General features: G+C 38.2%; 1 protein-coding gene across 8 annotated transcripts in view; it reads left to right on the top strand.

Moving 5' to 3' along the window:
- Positions 1-24,781, top strand: part of CD36 (CD36 molecule (CD36 blood group)) — a 69,615-nt gene that overhangs the window by 34,400 nt on the left and 10,434 nt on the right. For 5 of the 8 annotated variants that reach the window (XM_005609036.4, XM_005609035.4, XM_014738941.3 and 2 more), the window contains exons 2-8: positions 5,577-5,670; positions 6,233-6,439; positions 15,748-15,908; positions 19,952-20,099; positions 20,551-20,730; positions 22,000-22,091; positions 24,039-24,085. In XM_005609036.4, the coding sequence (XP_005609093.2) occupies positions 6,320-6,439; positions 15,748-15,908; positions 19,952-20,099; positions 20,551-20,730; positions 22,000-22,091; positions 24,039-24,085 (748 nt within the window). In that variant the 5' untranslated portion in view covers positions 5,577-5,670; positions 6,233-6,319. The remainder of the gene's footprint in view (positions 1-5,576; positions 5,671-6,232; positions 6,440-15,747; positions 15,909-19,951; positions 20,100-20,550; positions 20,731-21,999; positions 22,092-24,038; positions 24,086-24,781) is intronic. The other 3 variants (XM_005609038.4, XM_070265319.1, XM_070265320.1) reach the window with 1 other exon arrangement.

The raw sequence follows: 24,781 nt of genomic DNA, 5'->3' as shown, positions 1-24,781 counted from the left end.
AATGACTTACAATCCAATCTGATTATTGTAAAACTTTCAATGTACACTTAAGCTACACGTGATTTTTTATTTAAATTATGAATGAAAATCATCATAAATAAAAATCAACATAGTAAGATTAGTTGTTTTACGTGACCTGCCACTCTTACCTCAATGTGCTCTCTAGTATGCAATTGTTAGCTACTTAATACTTTACACAGCCATTAGTTTGTTTAATTTTCTATCAGATTTGCACAATTTTTGGTGAGTCTGACTTTGCCTACATGGTTAAATGCAGTGTGTATTTTGTATATGTTCTTACTAAGCATTTTTTAAAAATAAACAAAGATATTGTAATTGCTACTGGGAATGTTAAATTATATTAATTCCAAATAATGACTCTAGATTTAATTAATTAGTGTAAATTGTATAAAGTTTTGTAGAATAAAAATAAACTAAAATTAACATTTTTGGCTATTTAGGAAGCTTATTACAAATGTCAACAAATTATTTTCTTGAATGATGATACCAAGTTTAAGTAAAGGATAAATGATTTTGGGGAAATTAAAAGTTTCAATTTAATTACAGAAAGTGAATTTGTGCCTAACTGTGAATGGCATAGATTCTCTAGATTAAATCTTAGTTTCTGGAATTATCAAGTAACATATTGAAAGATGTTTTTAAAATGTTTGCATGTACTTTTCGGTTCTTCCCCATGTGGTTTAACGTTAGTAATGTCTTTTGAATCTGAAAGAAACATAGCTTTTAATATTGGTTCATAAAATCACTAAAATGAAATTTAAAAAATTTTTATTATGTAGAGAGTTTAATGGTCCATTGAATTTTAGGACAGAAAAAAATATGTACAAATTTTTTCATTTACCAGAACAATAAATCATCAAACAATCATCAGATAACAGGTTAGCCTGGGGGGCGTCTCATAATTGAACTGAAGAAGTACTTGGACAGAGTACACTGAAAAATTTGCAATTTACCTTGGAAGTTATAGTTGCCACCCTTATTTTTTATGATAATGTTGGCCATGTTTACTCAAATACGTTTGAATCTTGTGGGTTTTTCTTCCCAAAGAAACTAATTCTGTGGTTATTTTCTAATTTAATCACAAGTTGTGTTAGTTCACCGGCCCAAGTCATGGCTAAAAGTTTCAAGCAGCATTGTGCTAACCTTGTAGCTACCTTCCCTTTTGCATGATATTCTTAGTTCTTGAACATAGAAAGAATACCTTATCTCATCAGATTTTACTGTAATCTATGTGTTTTGTAAACTATATACATTTATTTGACATTTGCAAGCGTGATGTCTAATACACCCATTTTAGAGAAAATTGAGCCACAGAGAAACTGTAATAGTAAGACCCAGAAATTAACCTAAATTACCTGACTTCAAAGTCCAGACTCTTAACCATTGCAAATCATATCCTCACTGTTTATAGTAGAATTGGGGTGAAAAAAAAAAGATAGCATTTCCGTTTAGGATTCAAATATCAAGAATGGCTCTAGATAATCCTTTTTAAAACCCACGTGACTCTAATAAAATGATTTCAAACCTGCAGTAATCCATGTAATCAGATACTCCGAAAAGTACTCCAAATGATAGGCTTGTTTCTAGAAGGATCCTTAGTATAATATGTGAAGTCCAGTATACTTATTGTCTTAATTTCTTAAGACTACCATCAAAGCAAGTTTCAAATTGTAATATTTGAAAAGCGTAATTTAGTGAAGTGTACTATTGTTTTATATTACAGATGTCTGTAAATTTTTTTCTGTTATGTATTTTTACCTCCATATATTCTGGTAGGATGGAAATCCACATATAAATTAAAAGGATTGTGGTAACTTCAACAAGAAAAGATGTTAGAGATCTCCTAGTCTAGTCATTTAGAAATTTTCTACAGAGCCCTCGGTTTCTGCGGGGATGACTCAGAACTCAAGCGAGGTGTGACTGGGTGGGGAAAGGCTGCATTTCCTGCCCCCTTTTACCAAAATAGCTTTTCATTTCACTGTATTCATATATTGGGATTTCACGTGATTTAATTTGAAACGAGAATTTTCTCTCTGAACAGAAGTTTATGAAGTACTGGTCTACTGACCTTCTATTTCCACATGATGAAATATAACTGGGTTTAAATGATTTATTTACACCCATTTCAACCAGCTTGAATTCAAACGCACATCTTTCTCATGTCTAGGGAATCATGACTTCATGAACACATCTAGATATGGGGTGGGGTAGGAGTGTGAAAAGGACTTTAATTAATTTTGAACACTGACTTTCAGTGTTCATATCTAGCCTGTTATTGGATTAATCACCTGCTAAATCTCCAAAAATTGGTTTTGTGGGCAGATAGAGATTTATTAGGTAAGGAAGACTGTGTCTCAAAAGAACAGTGTGTGTGCAGTGGAAAACAGAAGTGTGTGGTCTGGTTTTCTAGTCTGAGGAGGAGTGGAAGGCCGGCTAATGGAGAGAATAGGAAATCTGAGGTCCTCGCTCACGAGTGAGACGTGTCACCCAGGTCCTGGCTCCAGTCCACGGCTTAAGGACTCTCATGGTCTGGCGCTTCTTCCAGACCTGTGGTTCACATACCCCGGAATGTTGCCCCGGGGCCAGGCCTTTTCTGGGTGGAGTTTTCCTGGTAACACAGCTTTATCCACACACAGGAATCGTTGCAGATTCTCTGGAAATTGTGTCTCATTTTCTGACCTATTTATCAGAGCTCAGTCTCTTTTTCTACGACCAGATTTCCGATACCATGGAAAGGCATAACGCTCAGAAGTTCGTTCTAGAAGCACTCCATTAATTTGAGAGCAGAAAAAGAAAAATTCTGTTCTTCCTTCTTTCAAAGATAGCCCAAGGGAATGTGATACACTCACAGATTCTACAAAAGGAATAGGATTTATAATCTATAAACTGAAAGGATACCATTGATCGCCATATAGACTTAAGAAAGTTGTATGTTTTTATTAGATTCATGATGTCCTATAAACAAAAGTGGAGTGTGACATTGGGGATTTCCCATCCCAATTTTTAAATGGGTTTGAAAGACATAGATATCTGCAGAGATCCTCCCAGAGTTCCCTAAAGTGGGACAGGAGTGTCACATGGGAGTGGAGAAACCAAGTCAGGAAGCAGGATCTCTGGGTCCCCACCACAGCTGCCATCACAGTCGCTCTGCCTGTTGGGCTTCCGTGTAGGAATCTGAGTGAAGAACCAAGTCAGCTGTTTCAACTAAAAACTGCTGACCTCATCTTAGCACCTTACTTTACACATGAGGAAATCGATGGATAGAGAGATTAAGCAGCTTCTCCATGGTCACCTGGCAAGAGAGCAGCAAATCAGTTTCTGGTTTAATCTGCTGATCTCAATTACACCGGGTTGGTTCCCCATATTTTGAGGGCTGCCTTAAGTATAACTTGCAAATGAGAATTGGGGGATAGTGTATGAAATGGGTGTTCAGCAAAGTATTGCTTGATAAGCTACCCTGACTATGATTATTTGTTCACAGTATACAGAACACCAAGATGATATTCTCTACTTGGCAATTATTATGGTTGTTTAAAAGATTATGTTTAGAGAAAATTGTAAGGCACTATACCATTATGCTTTGCAAAGGAAATTGTGCTTGATAATATCTAAACCTTATATCAGCCTTAAATACCTTGTTCCATTGCATCAGGACAACCCTGGCCAGAGGGCATGGAAGCTCCTCCACACTCCGCCCCAAGCAGTTAACAAAAAGCCAACCTAACTTGCTCAGTGAGACCTAAAATAACACAGGGAAAATAAATCACTTGTTAAGCTAATGTGTTTTTCATTTACGTTGGAAAAAACGTGATGTTAATGACTATTCAAGCTTCTTGGCCATCAGCACCTCAGTGTGAATGAGTTGGTTGCATCCTGATTTAAGTGGAAGCACCCTAGGTATAAGGCATATGTAAAAGGGAATCCCAAAGGGTAAGAAAGAGTAAAAATAAATTACCATAAAAAATTTTGTAACATTTATCTTTCTCCATTTTGGGGAAAAGTCTTATTTATTTCCTTACCATAATTTTCTTAGCTATGCAACTAATACATTTGGAAAACTAAATGGTTCCTCAAGTGGAAATAAATACCAAAAAAATCCTAAAAGTGGTACTTCTGTTACAGCAGGGCTATGGAGGGAAAATCTGAGACCATAACCAAGTACCATGTTTATTATTACTCTTACAGTGTTCACAAAAATGCTCTGTGGGTGCCTTTTTTTTGTCTGCAGCCTCCATTCTGGGGGCATTTACGTTTTCTTTGGTCACGAACATTTTGAAGTGGGAATGTCGATGAAAATAATCCATAGCCAATCTATAAATGAAAATTTGGGTGAGTTTATTCTGAGCTTAAATCTGAGGATTATAACCCGGGAGAGTCTTTCCACAAGAAACAGAGCACTCCAAAGAAGTGGGGTACACAGGGTGGTTATATACCCTCAAAGAGGGTGTTTCACATATGATTGAAATGTCCCTTTTACAATAGTCACGAGGCTGCTCTGTCAGTGAGGCTGCTCTGTCAGTGAACGCATCGTGGTGGCAGGTGTGTTGCCTCGGGCGGGCGGTCACAGATGAGCGCTGCAATCGGTTCCCAGCCTAAAGAAAGATGCTTAATCTTTAAGGAGATGCCAACGTTCAGAGGGGGAGAGAAGTTGCACCTTTATCTCAAGGGCCTTTGTTCTTGCCATAGGGAATCTCTAAAGCAGATATATAATGCATGCTCAACGGCCATGGTCAGGCCCTTTTGGAAAGACAAGGTCAGGCTGAATTAGGTTTACACAAAATGGCTTCCTCATATTCTCCAATATATCCTATTTCTTGCCATTTTTATTTGTCAGGAATATTTGTTTATAATCTACAAAGCATATTCTGACTGTTTATCAATGGCAAGTCAACCCTATTTAAAGAAAAGGCAGCTGCAACCAAAATAACTCAAATGAATGTGTTTTCAAACGTTTGTCAGAAGTAATAAATTCTCATTAATTCTGTTACAACAGGATCCACTTATTCCACAAATCGTTTTCTTCCAATCTTTAGAAAATAACCACATATTGTATAAAGATATCAAAAATAAGATTGACAAGGTTGTAAACTATCATAATCTCAATAAAAATTTTAAAAAACATAAGATTGACTAGGTGAAATACATACTAGCACAGACTACTTGACTTTTACAGAATTGGCATGAATCAATTGCCCATGACAAAATGAACAATATTGCAGTTGAATTTGTAAAGAAAAAAAAAAAATATTTGAGGCTAGTAAGAAAGCAAAGCCTACCAAACTAAGCATTCTCTACAATATATATTTTCTTCAAATTCTTTGTACCTATCCAAAAGTCAATTATTAACAATGAAATTGAAAGTGAAGGACACTTCTTCAAAATATTTGTTCTCAACAGTGTTTATAAGAAACAATTCGAGCATGAGCTCCGCATTCATGAAAATGGGATTTTCTTTTAATCCTGATTATAATTTTGGTGATATTAGAGAGTATTCTAGTATTAATTTTCTGACAGTATTTTTCCCCAAATTTACCCGTGCTTTTTTGTCTTAACAGATAGCTTACAAATGATTAGAAAAATTAATTCTTCCTGAGACTCATCAGCTCCCTTCCTGTAAAATCGACATCTTGCTGTCAATTTGTGAAGAAGGTAAAGAAAACATCGGTCACCATTCTCTCCTGGCATTTTAGATGTAGGAGGCCTCAGGCACCCACATTCAGCTTGCAGGAGAGTTCCAGGGAGCCTGTGGATGGCTGTGGTGGGGGGTGAAGGCAGATGAAAGGCTGAAGATGCAGCTCAGTGTCCCTGGCTAAGGGAAGGTGGACAAGGGTGCCAGTGCAGGGAGCGTGTGCTCCTTAGATAGGGTTTTGTGCTACACTTCAGTGGCCTGGGGTTTATGTGTTTGGATCCCAGGCGGGGACCTGCATACTGCTCATCAAGCCATGCTGTGGTGGCATCCCACATACAAAATAGAGGAAGATGGGCACAGGGGTTAGCTCAGGGCCAGTTTTCCTCAAGCAAAAAGAGGAAAATTGGCAACAGATGGTAGCTCAGGGCCAATCTTCCTCACCAAAAAAGAAAGAGAAAAAAAGAAAAGCATTTCTTTATCTGTAGCTGGCAAAATGATGTTTCCACTGCATGTTTTCTTCGCACTTTGATCTTTTTATACTGATATTTAAGCTTCTGTTTTATGATCTTGTTGTAATGATAGAACCAGACCCCTTGGAAACCGCCTTACGCAGATCTGTGAGTCTGAAAGAAGCAGGTGCTATACCTCAGTTTCCCCCGAAGAAGAAGCATGGGCTGTGACAGAAACTGTGGTCTCATCACAGGCGCCGTCATTGGTGCGGTCCTGGCTGTCTTGGGAGGTATTCTAATGCCAGTTGGGGACATGATTATTCAGAAGACAATTAAAAAGGTACAAATCATCTAATGGATATTTCTTGCCATTCTGATTCATTCCATCTTCTGTCCGTCTTTTGCTTTGAGTGTCTGTATTTCGCGGTAACTGGCAATTTTGTGTCTTCAACACGAAGGTGATTACGAACCACTGTGACTCTATGTCATAGAGAAATATTAAAAGTAGAATGCATATGTAACACGAGCACAGTGCTGTCTTAAGTATAAACATCTAAATTCTGATAGAAGCTGTTTATAGGTTTGCAGGTCAGTAGAAATAATTGCTTCTAATTATGTCCTAAAAGTATGTTGATACGCTTTTCAATGAGAAATAAGTAAGTGAATTTAGGAGGGTACATTTATAAAAGAGGCTGCACTTTGGTTAATATGAATAAAAGTAAAATCATGTTTCATATATATCACAAAGATGATTTAATATGGAGGCAAGAATCTTTGGTAAAACTGGTAAATTATTTTTTGTTTGGCAAACTACAACTCTTTAGAAAATATGTAATAATATATGATTTCCTTATAAATACTTGCTATTTATGAAGTTTTATATTTGACCCTTAGACCATACTTTTAGAAATGTTAGGTAAGACATAGCTCAGTATATGTCTTTGCACAAGTTAGAATCCACATCCCACTCGAGTCCCTTCTAATCAGCTTCACGCTCACCAACTGTAATTGATAGACAGAGGCAGGACCAGAATAAACGCAGATCTGCTAAAGTCCTAAATCAAGGGATGGCAAATTCAAATGGCTTCGGGAGTTTGAAGATAGGATTTCAAATAAGAAAAAAAGTGAAGCTGCCAAGAACAAGATGAAATGAAGTGCAGGAACTATTGTGAATTTGAGCATGTGCCCTGCCTGGAGGCATGTATGTTTAGGTTTTTAAACATAATCTTGGCCAAATAAAACATATCTGAGTGAAGACCTCAGCTCTCAGCCTGGCTGGAGGTCAGTAATCTGGACAGAGGGTTAATAAGCATAGGGCACAGTGCAGAACAAGAAATGAATCAGGAAATGGGCTAACCCTACCTACCAGTTCATACTGGAATTTCTGTTAACCCCAAGACCTTTCTCTCTCTCGTCCATTCATCCGTGTTTCACGTCTTGCTCTTACTAAGAACATAAAGTTACCGTTTTATTTCACTGAGACATTGACTTAATTGACAAATTAATATGAAGACAATTTCAAATCTAGTTACTGGTGACACACAGGTACTATTTTCTGAAGTTTCTTTCTTTAGCTAAAAATGCTAAAGACTTTAAAGTTAAAAGAAATCATCTCACTGTACCCTTATGGCTGTTGTCTTACTATAAAAGATGGGACAATGGACATTTTTAAGGTGGTAGTTCCTATACTTGCATGCCACATTTGCTCAATAATATAGTCATTTCTATCTTTTCTATTGCTAACAGACTGAAATCTTAAACCGCATACATTTAGCTGAAAAAAATACTATAAATTGCCTCACCCCTTGCCTTGGGATTCCCAGTTTTCTTGACAATAGTTTTCATGGAGTCCATGAGAGAGACAAGTGATGGTGAGGGAGTCTATCCAACAGTGTGAGATGGAGTTGCTGTTGCCCCGACACCCTCCCTGCTCTCTACCGGGGCTTCTCTTCTGGATCTTCTGCGGAGAGAGAACAGGGTCAGTGTGTGTGCTAACACCAGGATTACAACTTCGCGTTTGTAAAACTCTCCCAAATAGAAAAGCCACAATAATCTCCCAGTGTGCAGCATTCTAGCGTGAGACTATTTTTTCTGACGCATAATTGATGATCAGTAGCTGAGTATCCATCATGTATTTTCTTCTTCTTCTTCATTCAACAATGTTAGTCCATATAGACTCTGTTACGTGGCATGTGAGGTGCTAGCATCTATTTTAAGTTGTTGAATATTTATCCCAAAGCTCATGGTAGTTAATCGTGAGAAAATAAGAGTTTTGAGACATCAAAATTTGCTATTGTATAACCACTAAGAGAGAGTAAAATGAATTTTATCTCGACAAGTGTAAGATTTAAATGGGGAATAGTAAAAAATGGACCTGTGAGACTCTAGAATTCACTTCCCGGGTGTATAGTATGGAAAAATAAGTGCGATTTAGACAAATAAATCTCTCGGAGTGTTCAGTAACTTTAGGAAGAAGGTGGAACTTGAGTTGGATTTTGAAGAAGTGTGGAATTTTGAAAGTCCAAAGAGGACTTTATGAACGGTGTGGAAGGATGGATTAACAGGGTAGAAAAAGTCGTGGGAATGAAACTAAACGCTGTGAAGAGGGCAGGAAGAATACAGAGATTGTGCCAAAAATATGGGATTAACAGGAGAGATGATTAGAAACGCAACATCGGGTCAGATTGAGGAAGCTTTGCACATCAGGCGGAAGACTATTTAATGACGTGCTAGGCAGTCGTAATTGGTGCATGCTTTTCAGTAGGCGTAAGACTTACCAAAACCTGCATTTGGAGATTAATATTATCAAATGGCTGGCATTTATTCAGTGTTGCTAAGCTCTTCATATATACTCATTCATTTAACCTTCACAGCTATCTATGAGAAGGCACTGTAATGTTACCCACAAAAGTCACGAGACTTTAAATCCCCTGGCCCACTCACCTAGCCGAAGGGAGGAGGAGTGAGTTTGCACACCCAGGCCATCTGAGGGCAGACTAGATGACAGTCTTGTACACTCTGCTTCTACAAAAGGAAGGTTGGAAAGCAAGGAGACCGAATATAGGAAAACAAGGAAAACTGTGTAGGACATGACTACTCTCAAGGAGAGCTCTAGACTCCCTTCTAGAAAGATCTTTGCACAGTCTGTACATTGTATAACACAAGGGCTCTGGTCTCGTGTGGCAGAGCGCACAGAGAGAACCGATGGGTGAGGGGCGCTAGGGCTGTTTGGATAGCGGGACTAAATTAGGAGAGAGTGGAGTAAAAAGAACGGGCTGCAGGACATCCAGCTGAGTTATTAGACGTGTACACCTTCAGAGAATAAAAGAGGTTTTACAGGTTTGATATGATCACCAGTGTATATTTCAAAGGTCCTCACTCAGGTAGATGTGACCATCCCTTTAGAGACCACAGATAAAACTAAATGGTAGACTTGCCTTCTAGAGGGTCTGAATGGAGACAAAAGAGTAGAGCAATTATTACAGGATCTGCGCAGAATTCAGACAAAAACAGAAGACGGAGAGAAATGATTTCATATGAAGAATAAAAACAGAAGAGTATAATTTTTTGGAAGTTAATAGAAAGCTAGCACTCCAGGAAGGAGAATAAAATGTTTTCCGGAAGATGAAAATCAAGGAAATAATGGTTAGAGCATGGTCACTAATGATTTTGAAAGGATAATTTCAGTAGGGTAGAGGCATAAGGGGGGATGAAATAAAGAAATAGGGTGTTTTCCCTTGTTATTTTTGAAATAGGGGTTATCTGTGCAATCTTTTACAAAAATAGACTCTGGAAGAAGGAGGAGGTAAAAAAACGGAAACTTGAGGGAAAAATGAGTTCCAAAAACTATTAAAGGATAGTTACTCTCTATCCCAGCTACTAAGCCTGATTTTGCTCTGAGATTTCGATCCAGACATGTTGATCTTGTCAATTTTAGTAATATAAAGATGCTAGGACTTTTTTTTCTATAAGACTGTTTCTCCTTTCTCTAGTTTACACAACTATTTTTAAAGTGAGATTGGTATATGTATCTGTTTGGCATGTAGTCAGAGTCAAATCTCTGAATTACTTGCAAACCCAGGGAGCCAAGTGTCATACCCCGGCCTCAGGAACACTGACGTTAATGCTGGTATTTTACAAATATGGATAAGTTTTAGAACTGTGCAGTTTTTGTTTGAAACCATTAAAACTCATGGAAGATTCTTTTCTTCATTTAATTGACTTATAGCAAATTGGGAAAGTTATTGCCCATATACAGCACCATTAAAAAAGAAGAAGAATTAAAGTGCTTAATCGGAAAAGGCCAGAAAATCATCTCATCTTATCTCATTAATAAAGTGCAGACTTGAAACTCAATGATACCTTCCAGTTCTAAAAAATGGCACCCTGATGCCAGCTCTTGAAATGGTCTAAAATAGGCCAGAAATTTTACTTTGAATATATATATATATATATATATGAATATATATATATATTTGTACTCTTTATTTCCAAGGGATGTTTCTAGGGAATTCATGCTTTTTATGGTTCATAGCTGAAAACTTTCTCACAAATATTTTTAAATGATTCCTAATAGTTTTGCGTGGAGCCAGTGGGTTCATGCGATCTTGCTGGGTAAGACTAAAAGTCGACAGCATGGGCAGCACGGATGTGGATGTAGAGAATATCAAAGCACTTTGGGAAAAGGTCAGGCTCCTGCCACCATTTACAAAAGATAATTAATCACTTGACATTGTTAACATCACTTGATAAATGTTTAGTGAATATTGTGTAACGCCGTAATTTAAAATAAATGTTAATTTAATTTCCCTATGATATTAACTATAGAATGCCAAGAAGGGAAATAAAGTTTTCTCTTTTTTTCCTATTAAAGGCTAATGTTTGATTTTGCCATCATTCAATTATACCATCATTTCCTTTCCCCACTCTTGAAAAAAATGCTCCTTTAGCAGCCTCTGAGAAATGCTATCAGATAAAATAAATAAATCGAAATAATAATTTATGTTTATTAAAATGACTAGACTTTTGAATCAGCAGTCCACATTTTAATAATATAAATTAATTTATACTTATATTAATTTCATAATATCCACTTATAGTATTTTCAGATATGGTAAAATAATTTATACGCTTTTATAATATCTAAAAAGCTCAAAAAGAAATGCCTAGAGTGTTAGCCATTAAAGCTGGTAGAATTTGTTTTAAATTTAATGACAATAGATGAGAACTCGAAACAGGCCAAAACAAATTTTAGATTAAAATAGCAGTTTTAAAATAAATTATGTTAACTCCAATAATAAAATCACTTAAAAACAGTATTTCAAGAACTAGCAGGTAAGCATGTGTCATTTTCTTCCTCCACCTCAATTTAAAACCAACATGGTTTACTTTTCAGGCCACAGATAAATCTCCCATCTTAGGCTTTACAATAATTATCTGAGGCTAGTTTCTGAATGTTAGAAACATATAAAATTCAATCGGTTTCACCAAGTTCAATTCAATATTTTAATTGATGACTTGATGATCTGAGTCCAAAGCCACTCTTCGACTCTCAGCACAGCTGTCACCAGTGCCCTCATGCACTCTCCTTCTCGGAGTGCACACGCACACACACACCCACACACACATGCACACATGCACACGCACACACACGCACACCCATGATGCGTCCACAGAGGAGGAGTGTTTTTGAACATGGGGAAGTTCCTTGTCACAGGTCCCAAGCAGAACAAACCGTGGGGAGGATGAAGACTCTTTTCAGTATATTTCTGCTTTTTAAGGAAGTTCTGATCTCGCTGGAGAGAGAATAAATATAAAAACGATTAAATAGCAGAAAAAAGTGTCAGTCACAGGATATTACATGACTTATTGCCACATGACTGGTTTAGACAGCAATACTAGGAATGAAGCAGTAACCAGTCTGGGGAGAAAACGGTGTAATTCTCCCTCTAAAGGGTGGATGGGCTTTGTATAATAATAATCGCTAACATTCATTGAATGCTTGCTATGTGCTCACACTGTTCTCAGTGCTCACATTTATCAATCCTTATAACAACCTATGAGGATAAATATTTATTTAAACCATATTTGACTTATTTTGATTCTCAAAAATACTAATTTCATATGGTTCAACCTAATATTATTATTATTATCCCCATTCTACTGATAAGGAAACTGAGGTACAAAGAAATTGAATAACGTTCCCAAGGTTAAATGGTTAGCACATGACCAGACTCAGGATCAAACTCCTAGCACCTAGTTTCATTGATAATGACGTCACTCCAAGCTTTGAGTGAAGAAGCCTCTACACTTGGTCAGGGTAGGGAAGGGTAAGGGAATCCAACTCATAGATTAAAATCTGCCATATATGAGTCTCTTAATACTTTATAGGATACTTGAGAAATGAGACAATATATTTTCTACATTCATATTCTACATACTCCATGCACAGAAAGACATCAAGCTCATTTGCATAATTACTCTACAGTTGCCACTCATGTTGATGAGGACTATTGTCCTGCAACAGCTATAATGAAATGAGGCTGGGACTAGTTAGAAGGTGTTACTGTCATAGACATACACTTTCAAATTAATGTGGCAAAATAGAAGTTTCAAGGTCACCGGGTTTCAACCCAGCTGGAGACCATGCCATGTGCGAGTCATCAAGTTGGGATCCAGTCATTACCGACGTCGGGTGGTCTGCAACCTTAAAGTCAGAGACAGACACTGATGTACACATCAGCCAAGGGAGAGGATCTTAAGTTACCTTACATTTTCTGTGCTCATAATTATCAGCTTTGTACTTCAAATTTAGTGAAAGATTTGCAAACTAGACTAGATAGTCCAAATCCAACATAAAATCAAGGCCTTTTAAGTTCACAAAGGACATGAAATTGTTTGCTCCTTTTAAAATTAAAGGAACTTGTACGATATTTAGTCTTTGTACTCAAGGAGTGGCTATACCATATTCTCATACTGCATATGGTAGAAATGCATTCCTATTTTGACTGCTTGTGTGATTTTTCTCTTTGTCTCTGAACAAACCATGGAGCCATGGAAGCTACACAGGATTGGACTGAAAAGATCCAATTTCCCCATTATCTACTACTAAATTGTCCTATAACATTGAATCAGACACCTGTTTCCTCTAGGACTCATTTCTCCCTGGACGAGGTTAGATGAGCCCAACTCTAACAGGTGATAATTCAATGCATCCATGTCAACTCCTTGTGTTTCAACTTTCAAAGTTTTTAAAGTATCTCCATGTCAACAAATAAGGCGAGTGATCCACAGCCTTTGGAGGAAAGGCAGGACACACTTACAGTATCTTTTGATATTAAATGCACACACGTTAAAGGGAAGGAGGTTTTCTGTCTTGCCAAGCGCATTCTAGCACAGTTCCTCTTCAGTTCTGTAAACATTTATTTAATTCTTGTCATTAAGAACTGAAATAAACTATGTGCCTTGAGAAGCACATGTTAAATAACTGGTGTTGTATCAGTTCTTAGGATTCTTATAGCGTGAGAGTAATAATGTGTGTGTGTACATTTGTGTGTGTTTTCCTCTCATAAAGTCTCTTGAAATGGGTAAGTTAACATAGCTTTCAGCTTCTATACAGATTTCAGCTTCAATACCCTGTCAAACACTTTGCATTTAGAAGAATAGACGTAAGACTTTATCTATATGCAATTTTGTCTTCATATTGGGCTTGTTAGCGTGGAAATAAGACTTTTTAAGAGCAAATTAAAAGCTTTTCAAGGACAGTTGGTGGTAAAAGTAATAGGGTCTGACATTGCTTTAGCAGCTCCTGTGTCCCCACGGGAAACGCGTCGCAACAGCAGGGGGTTTTGTAATAGTGTTTTAGCCTGGTGCCCTGCTGCTCTCTAAGGAATTCTCTGCTCTGCATTAAGCAATAAGTAAAGTATCCTGAAGATATGAGGTTTAATTTGACTTCTACCAACTAAGTGCAGAGATGACAGGAAAAAAATAAAGACACTAACAGCATTGTGTAAAAGAGGACACGTCTAAGGGTCAGAGGCAAGAGTTCTCATCAGGAGGCCGCTGCTGTCCGCCGATATTCCCCTGGGCCCCCGCCTGTTTGCTCTGAGCCTGAGGGCTCGACTCGGTGATGTGATCATGTTCAGCAACCTTTCCTGATCTGTGATTCTGCGAATCGATGCTTCCAGGTGAAGGAAACGTGGGTCCAATTGTCCCTGTGTTCCTGGGTCTCTTTAGGCTCATTTCTGCGAAGCTCTTTTCTACCCCTTCCCCTGGCACACTGAGGGAGGGGGCGAGGTTGCTATGCTGGGCATTCTTCCCAGAGCACTTCATTGGAAATGCTGCTTCGTTTGTGCCAGTTACTACACCTCATAGACATCCAGCTCAGAGCGTGGCAGCCTGGAAAGAATCTGGGAGGGCATCTGTGATAACGCCTTCACTTTACAGACAATGACACTCACCCCGAGGGTTCGGTGACTCACTCAGTCCCATGGCTCCTAGAGCAAGGGGACAGGCTTTCACTGTAGGGTTTCCTCATTCTGTCACTCGTATTGTTTCCACTTGTTTATCTTCACTACAAGGGACATCAACAATTTTTAGCAGATTCCACGAAAGAATCATGGGACGACTTCCTCATTTCATCCTTTTATTTAAAGAGCAGTAGCCTATAATAATGAATTAGACATTGACACTTCCAGGTGAAGGGAATAAATAGGTCAGGTTGTTCCTGTATTCATGGGCCTCTTTAGGCTCCTTTTCTGTGAAATACTTTTCAAGGAAGTATTCACAAATACTTGGTCAGGGTGAGGTAGGGTAAGGGAACAGCTCATCGATTAAAATCTGCTATATATGAGTCTGTCTCTTAGTACTTTATAAGATCCTTAAGAAATGGAACAATGTATGTTCTACATTCATACTCTACATACTCCATGCATAGGAAGACATCAAGGGCATTTGCATAATTGCCCTAAAGTTGCCCGTCATGTCGACAAGGACTGTCATCCGGCAACAGCAATAATCAAGTGATTTTTGGAAATATGTGCTGTTTTTGGAAATATGTACTATTGGGTTGCTGCTAATATATTGAGAGTTAGGGAAGCCATATTGAGCAGGACTTTGAAGGGAAGAAGCCAAATTTGTGTTTTTCATCCAGAAGTGTTCGTTTACTTAATTTAATAAATGTTAAGTGATCATGCCCAACTTTTGAAGAAAACGAAAAACCCTCCAGTACCACTAGATTTTTCTGTTTTGCATCATTAATGCAACTCATGGAGGGCAGAAGAGAAGTTAATGTTCAACCCGATAAGAACTTTTTGGAACGGCTCTGATAAAATTTGCCTAGTAAGTGTGTTACTAGCTGTTGCAATATTGTCATCTGGTCACCCTAAAGCTTGCCAATGGTTGGCCTTAAATCAGCAGACATCTGCAGTATTACACACTGATTCTCTCTGTGAAAGGTTAAACAAAAGACATCGCAATAATAATTTGTTGAGAACATTTCTGTTGCAAGTGCGTGGCAAGGTTGCGAAGCTTCTCGTGAACAAGGTATTTGAGCTTGGTCCTTTCATTGACTGACCAAAGGTCATAAACTCCCGGAAGTGCTCATATTTACTACAGAGAAATAACCCAAACTTGTTTTCTTCTTCATAGGAAGTTGTCCTTGAAGAAGGTACAATTGCTTTTAAAAATTGGGTTAAAACGGGAACAGAAGTCTACAGACAGTTTTGGATCTTTGATGTGCAAAATCCACAGGAAGTGGCAGTCAACAGCAGCAAAATTAAGCTTATGCAAAGAGGTCCATACACGTACAGGTGAGTGGTCCCCCCAATTAAGTGGCATGCTTTCCGTGACCCTATGTATTTCTAAAAAGGCTTCCAATCAGCAAATTCTATTGTATTGAAATGTACGTACTATTTGCTTGCCAGTGGTATAATTTGAAATATTTTGTTTCTGCCTATATAGAATCCTAATCTAAGGATTTAATGATTATAAGAAATACAGATCTTATTATAAATTTACCAGCATCAAATAATTGCCCTACATTTACGAAGTTACAGGTGTTTCACACTTGTGGCTTATATTCTCAATAACTCTGAAATATGCGTGCTGAATACAAAAAAGAAGTCTATCAGAATTTAAAAACCAGAGAATTTTAAAATCCTAAAATTGAACGGATATGTTCTGTCAGTGGTTCTCAAACTAGGGCTCCTGGGCCAGCAGCATCAGCACCACCTGGGAACTTGGCAGAAATTGCAAATTCTCAGACCACGCCCCAGACCAGATGAATTGGGGACTGTTGGGCTGGACTCAGTCCTGAGTCTTACAAACCCTGTGGGCGATGCCCACACACACTCCATGTGAGAACCAGGGCATTAAACTGACTTTATGTAACTACAGCACCTGTTAGGGATTTCTATTCAAACTAATTTCCAGGTCATAAAGGTGTTTATATTTATTCAGCTGTTTCATTCTTCTATTTTCTCCAGTCCTGAGACTGTCTATGCTACATCTTTATCCTCAAGTCCCTAATAGTTTAATACCCTTCTGAATAGAATCTTTGACAATTAGAACCAGGGGAAGCGATTAACCAGAACTTTTCATTTAAATTTAAAAAGCAGTCCGCAGGGCGTGTGAAGTGATTGGTCCATATTCACACAAACCTGGGAGCTGGTACCTCCTAGTTGTCTGCATACCTTTCCTCTATTTAAATTATAGACCATGTGTCTTTTCCAACTATCAAAGTAAGAAAACGGGAGACGGAGGTGCCGAAAACACTTACTTTACCCAAGGATTTGGAATATATTCATGATATCCATATGGGAAAAAAGCCAGTCCTGCTGTGTTGTTTGTTATACAAACGTGAGATTTTCCCTTGAGGATAAGGACACCTAGTTATACGTTGTCATCAATTCTTATCACAAAAATTCATATTTGTAATGATTTCTTATAATTCGTAGTCTTACTCTCTTATCTGTTTTAGATGGTCTATAATTCTATAATTTCTTTCCTCTCCACGCATTGATATGTTTCTAGATTGACAACTCACACTCGAAATATAACAAAATTATGGCGGTGATGGGGGTTTTCCTGCTGCCATCGTGCGTGATCTGAAAGCTGCAGGGGACCTTGGGGCCTTCTCTGTCCCAGCAAAGGTCCCCGGTCTCCCATCTCAATGCACATGTGACTACCCACACCTCTGTCACGGAAGACTTGGTCTTCATTGTTACAAGAAATATCTTACCCTGGGAAATATTTTTATTTTTTCATGTTCTTATGGTTCTTATGTTATTATCAAAAGCCTATAGGAATATGTTGTCCCCCAAAAATGCTATAGCTCTGATGTGCACCTGTGAAAATCTAGAATTCACGGGACCTGATGAGACCCTAAGCAGAATTGTTTAAAAATTCCTAACCCTGAGTGAACTGAATACATGCGAGGAAAGAGAAGAGCAGTTAGAATTTTAGAACTTAGCATGTTTTCTGTTTAATGCTTTGTTTGTTTGGGGAAGTTTATTTATTTTACTTTTAAGGATATTTCTCGGGATATGGGGAAACCTTAACATAACGTTGAATCTAGTCCTAGTCTTCCTCTGATGGGTGACAGCAAACATGCGTTTTATTCTTAGAGGCTTTTAGACCAAAGCGGGGTGGATTAGATCTATTTGATTGACTTGGAGAGGCAATGAGGGGAGGATTGGAGAGGAGAAGTTGGATGTGCAGCTGAAGCTTATAAATGATAAACTCCTGTTTATAGAACAGCGTGAACAGGGTTTCTGATCACCTAGAAAACCCGTTGTCTCACAGTGTCTCCCAAAGGGAGTCGTCAGTGTCTGCTCGGAAGGCTTCAATCATGAGAAACCGATCACCTTTCAGAAAAAGTTAATAGTTTGAGAGTCTTCCGTGTGTTGAGGTGACGCTGGCTCCCCGTGAATTACACCCTGAGTCCAGTTGACACTGGCAGCGTGGGGGACGTCTCTTCTCGAACAGAATCTCAGGCTCATTTGGCTGATGCTAACGTGTGTTCCATGCAACTTTGATTGATGAGGTCTGACACGGGTCAAAGCATGATATTGCCTGGATTGAGATCTTAATTCTATATGTTACGTCTGCACCACCTCTGTGAAGACTCAGTAACTCCTTCAGAATATCCTCAGGTCTAACATAAATCTTTGCTTTTTTTAAATTTACTTTGCTTTGGCAGGAGTACAGAGAAAGCAATCTTGCGAAAAATCTGAGGCAGATTCCTCCCTTTGACCTTATTAATCAACACTTTCCAAAACCTGCATACGTTCTAATTTTTAAACAAAACCCGAGCGATTATGCTGTCTTTTTAAAAGTACATTCTAAACACAGTCCTCAGTTTAAAAGGTTTTTCTCTTAGGGAGTGCCATCTACTGGTAAAATGTTGTGAGTACAATTTAAGTAAGCTCTAGAATTTGGGTCACAATTATTTTGCTATTATTTCAATAGCTATACATATACATAAGTGTTCCTGAAAATTAAAGTATTCAATTTTAAATGTTAATAACATGGAATCTAATTTTAGAATACAATTATCTAAGAGAAATAGTAATTGACTAGTAACACACTGTCCTGGGGGCTGTTTCAGACTTTTCTGTTCCTTGTGCGTCTACAGTACTCCAAGAAGAGTAAATCATAACATTTCAATAAAATTATTTGAAAAACAAAATATCTTTCTAGCTGACTGTGAATGTTCTTTTAGAAGAATGTGAGCTATTAGTTTATTCATTCAGAAAACAGTTATAGAGAACTCTCCACATACGAGGCTGGACTTGGGGTATAAAACCCTCTGAATCCTCTCCTACGAGAATTTACATTTTGTGACATCCTTGTGAAATGTGCGTGTGTGTTTTTTTCCCTTTCAGTCCCATTTTTTTCGGTCTTTACCTTAGTTTTCACTTCACACAGCAGTCAGTCAACTATGTGGTCGTGCAATGAGCGGTGTACATCTCATTTCATCTCTGTGAATATTTCCTTCTCAAAAAGCCTTTTCTCCATAATCGTCACCCTTCACCACATTCCTAAACAGTCATTTGGTGTTTTTACAGCGTAGGGGTGTCAGATCCAGGAGCTCAGACCTAATAAGTGTTCAACACACAGGGGGCAGGGCGATGGGCAGTCGGTCTGTAAACCGGGAATCGTATTCCATTCGTTATCTTTAATTCTCCATAAAATACTGGAAAATGTGGAAAAGCCGTGACTGGATAGGCTATGTCCTGTGAGCATCCTTTCTGATATAAGAAAATGGGCTCTTAATGTTCTCCTGCTTAACCCTCTGTCTGCCCCTCGCCCTCAGGACGAGGCCACACACCTGGGTGTGGAATGCGACCCTTTGTGTTTGAGACCTGGCTCCCTGCCGTGGCTTCCCTTCCCACGGTGCTCCTTACTCTCACTCTGCAGTCTGACTATCTGCCTTTCTGAACATACGCCTTGTTGTTTGGATGTCTACTTTCCACCTCTTTCACCTAACTAGACTTCCATTTGTCATTCACACCACTTAGGTGGAATCGCCACCAAAATGGGTCTTGACCCTTCCCCCGACCATGACCACCCCAAGCCTGGGTTGACACCTGCTCTGTGTCCCCCTCGGGCTCTGTGTGAACTCCCACAATGACAGATACGACTTCTCCCCTGAGACGCAAACTTAAGACCCACATCTCTAATTTGCTGGAGGCCTGGCACTGGCTTATTTGTCATTTTAACCCAATTGTTTAGCATAATTTCTGACATGTTCTATTTACTCACAAATTATTTGTTGCATGAATGAATGGCGTTTGAGACCCAATGTTCACTTGAAACAATTATTTTGATTTTATTTACTTCTGTTATGCAGAGTTCGTTATCTAGCCAAGGAAAACATAACCCACGACTCTGAGAACCACACAGTCTCCTTCGTACAGCCCCATGGTGCTATCTTTGAACCTTCACTCTCCGTTGGAACAGAGAATGACACGTTCACTGTTCTCAATCTGGCTGTAGCGGTGAGTAGAAAAACCACAAAATTATTTGTCTTGAAATACTCTAAAATCTGCTATAATTAATCTCCTGATTAGAACTATCATTAAATACTTATTTTGTCATTTTTATAAAAATGTGTTCCTATGTTATTATTTTAAGTGGAGCTATGGTCATTTGGAAAGATGACAAAATCGTATAAAAACCAACTGAATTAGAAGACCAGTTAAAGTGCATCCTAAAAAAAAAAAGGACTTAACTTTGTTTTTCTCTTGTGGCCGACACTGAGGCAGAGAAATGCAATCACCTAGGAATTAGACAAATTACACTTTTAGTCCTGGCAAGATTTGGCAGTAGTTTTAAAGATACAGTTAAAAATTTTTTTTATTAAACCTAATTCTAGTATTTAATCCATTTATTTGTTAAAAATGGGATATTGCAATTGATGCTGCACAGTGTTTTTTTTTCTTTTTATAGGCGGCAGCTCATCTCTATGAAAATCCATTTGTTCAAGTAGTGCTCAATTCACTTATCAAAAAGTCAAAATCTTCCATGTTTCAAACCAGAACTTTGAAAGAACTCTTGTGGGGCTACAAGGACCCGTTCTTGAGTTTGGTTCCGTACCCTGTGCCTACCACAGTTGGTGTGTTTTATCCTGTGAGTACCAAATATAAACGTTGATATTGTTATGCTTTAATTGGATAAACATAATAGCATTGGCAATGCATAATTTTATAAATTACTTTGTTAACCCTATTTATTTCTGATCTGGGAATATATACCCCAATTTTTTAAAAGCCCCTCTCTCACATGGCTTCAGCTTTCCTAGTTGGGACAATTTCCTTATCTGAATTTAACAATTAACTTTAAAATTAAGAAGCTGAGCTTCCATCAGCTTTCCCCTCTTCGATCAATATGCAGTTTGTCTCAAGTTGGGTTGTAAGCTGTGAGGCTCTGAACACTGCTTTAAGTTTTTATTCCCCTTCTCAAAAAATCAAGTTTAACACCATATTTTTATGTGTTAAAATAGATTCATTCTATCATTTCTCCTTCTCTAGACTCCTTACAAATTTGTTTTAAGGTAAATTTACAAGTTAGACTAAATTTGCAGGCAATGAAATTAATGAATCATCCATGTAGTATTTTAATGGAGTTTGTTAGTAAGAACTTCCAGGGGTCCACAGATGTCACGAAATGCAGTTTGGAGAAAATGTGAACGCGGTGATGTACTTAGTTGTCGCTTAATGTTTTAAATTATAAATAGGACAAGCAGGTTATTGAATTGGCATTTTGACTACAATTTCATTTGGCGCTGTATGTGACTTGAGTTATATTCTCCAGTCCATTGTAGTTATTTTACTTTTAGATAGTGTTTAGGATTGCAAGTTATTTGTCAATTCCCTATGAATGTAGAAAGCCTTACAGGATCAGAGATTCAGTTATTTTTTTAACTCAAATATTCACAACTCTTTCTTTGGCTAATTCTGTTTTTAATTTTTTTATACCTAATTTTCAGTAACCACTTATTAAAGATGGTAACATTTAGAATACTTCTAGAAACCTGCCATTGTTCTCATAGGTTTTGTTCAATATCCTCTCACCTCAATACAATGTAATAATGATCAGAATTGCCTCACTGGCTTAGGTGTGACAAAATGTACTGGATTTAGATCATGTCGACTTCTGATGTTTGCTTTCTTCCTGTGTCACAGCATCCAGCACTTATTTCTAGGCACCTGTTATAACCTATCTTTCTAAAATGGTAACCACCAACAATTTTAAAACTTTATCGCATATGTACTTCAAATCATATGAAATGATTATGACTAACTGTGTTTGGGAAATGTACAAGTGAGTTAATTACGTTTCATAACTTGAAAGATACGGCTTATTCTAGAAGTAATTTTTTCTTGTACGTCTTTTCAGTACAACAACACTGTAGATGGAGTTTATCAAGTTTTCACTGGAAAAGACAACATAAGCAAGGTTGCTATAATAAACACTTATAAAGGTAAAAAGTAAGTATCCAGGTAAAGAGTGTGTGTGCGTGTGCACTGTCACTGGGCACTCTAAGTGGGAGTGGTATTCATTTAACAACTGAGAAAGCACAGGTGCCAGCCTGTGCAATAGACCTGCCTGTCCCTCAGCCTGGAAACTCCTGTCCTGCCAGGCGTCACCTTTTAGTGTGACAGCTGAACACACTAGTGCATGGCTGCTGAGCATCAGCCCCACTTTAGTGTCTGGTTTACCTTTATGCACAGAACCTCTTGCATAAAGAAATCCAAGGGGACTGCTTCCATCTCTGCTGCATCGCCCGCATTGCAGAGCACCCCTGCAGTTAGACGGGCACAGTGATAAGGAGGGAGGGCAACACGTGGGCTGATCTCCAGGACGTAGACGTAGTTTACTGGGATTTTTTTGTTCAGCATGTCAAATAAAAATTTTTCATTACGGTGACATGACTGAACGTGTCTATAAAGACGGAAGCTTAATGTCTCCATGCAAACACTTTCATGATTTCCCCTTCAAATATTTCTTGAAATCGTTTTCTATATTGATAACTCAGCTCTTTCGAACCTTTGTCAATGCAAAAAATGGAATTCTTATTTCAAGTACGGTTCTGAAATTTACATATTACACTTGAAAATAAAGAGCATGCCCCTCGGTAGTAGTGATAGAATGAGATGTGTTCATAAGGCCACGGTTTCCTTTCTTTTCCTAGCTCCTGTCTATTCGTCTGGAGGATACATAACATCATACACGTTTTGGAAAGAACCCCAATAAATATCAGAGGGAAGCTTTCTTTTATTCTCCTCAAAGTTAATAAATATGCTTTAGACCAGTTATTTTCTGAAAAAGAATAATCAAATCGGAAGAGATGAAACGTTTTTATTAATAGATGTAACCATTGCCCCCCACCGAGTCCCTATCTAAAAGCTGTTACAACAGTTGAATATTTACTAGCCCAGTACTTTTTCTTCTAGAGTACGTAGTCACACATTTTCATGGAAAAATCTAGTGGAGGAAAACGAACACTTCTAAACGCTCATTTCAGGGGAGGTCACATCACTGTTTGTGGGTTGAGGAACATGAGCATTTCGTCCATTTCAACATTATGGCGAGGTTTTCAGGAGAGCTGCTAAGTGCTCCTAATTGGAGTAACAGTTTCACATCAGTTTAAGATTATGGGGTTAATTTAACTGATCAGTGCGACACTGAGCACAATGAACAGCTCATTCTGTTTGAAAAAGGAGCATCAGCTTGTGTTGACATTCCACTGCACGATGTTAGGAAAGGGAAAAAACAGTTTTTCAACCACCATAAAGCGGCTGAGATGCAGAGAAACTATTACTGCCGTTGTTTTTATTTCTTCCAGATATATAGACATATATATTATCTAGACACCAGAGTATACATTAATAAACTCTGTCCTACTTTAGTGCCAGCTCACGCAAGAGTTAAAAGGGGGAAAAGTATAAACTGATTATCTACATTTCCAATCTCTATTGGTCAAGCATCTGCTTCTCTTTCTCTCCTCCTCTCCCTCATACTGAGCTTACATCAGCTACTTAATATTTTCCTCCCATTCAGTCTGAACTCTCAACATACTACCTAATAATTCATTTCTCCCATTGGAAAGAAATGCTCTCCTAAGAAGAGATCTAAACGTCTGATAACCGTTTCTCAATTTTCTTTTCTCAGAACTGTGTCTGTTCCAAATTGTTTCTAATTAACAATGTTTGGCAGTTTTTATTTTTACAATCTAGCCACTTAATGGTATCAGGCACTTAGTTTATCTCAACGAGATAACAACAAAACATGGACCGAATGTTGTAGCACATTTCTGAAACTCAGCATTTGTCATGCCTGATCTTTATTATTTTAGCAGAAGTATTGAATCCTAACAGACAAGGTAATGTGAGAAATGAGAATGTTTGTTCATTTTCTCTCTTTTTCCTCCTAAGGAACCTCTCCTATTGGTCAGGCTATTGTGACATGGTTAACGGTACAGGTGAGTCCAGCCGCGTTGTGGTAATAGACCCAATGAACCACGTTCCTCTCTCCCACAAACCCACCATCACGCCTGCGGTGTTCTGAGCTGGAGGGTGTGCGCTTGCCTGTCATGTCCCCACAACACAGTTCAGTCTCTGTTCACACACAGGCTTAGTAAATACCCGTCTAACGTGATGGGACTTGTGGAGATCAACCACAGAGGGTCAGCCTTCACGGGAGCCCTCAGGAAACATTTGCTCTGCAAAAACTTTGCTTGATGAACGGCCTTGCTGGCAATGGAAGTTAGGGGTTAAAAAAGCTTAGAGAAGTAGTCGCCATTCACATCTTCTGTAAATACTGTACAGATAATAATTTAAAATCGAAAGAATTAAAAAATCAGGATAATTGCAAAATGTAAAATATATTTCCAAGTGAGGTTTCAAGCTGAGGTAGGCTCAGTGAGGTTGCAAGACAGAGCCATCCACTTTGAACAAGATGGTCAGAAGGGAAGCAATGAGAACAGCAAAAACAAATAGCAAGGTCAGATGTCTACAAACTGTAAAAAATGTCTGCAAAATGGACATTCAGAATTAGAACTGGGAAAGAATAAAGCACTAGAACTTAGAGTGTGCTTAGAGCTGACTTATCATTCTCCCTGAAGAAAAGCAAAGGACGCACATGCCTATTAGTTTGAGAATTAAGGTTTTAAAGAGCG

The sequence above is a fragment of the Equus caballus genome, chromosome 4 (assembly GCF_041296265.1).
Source record: "Equus caballus isolate H_3958 breed thoroughbred chromosome 4, TB-T2T, whole genome shotgun sequence".
In the NCBI taxonomy this organism is placed as follows: Eukaryota; Metazoa; Chordata; class Mammalia; order Perissodactyla; family Equidae; genus Equus; species Equus caballus.
The sequence above is the reverse complement of the archived record's forward strand: the minus strand, read 5'-3'. Positions and strand labels throughout refer to the sequence as shown.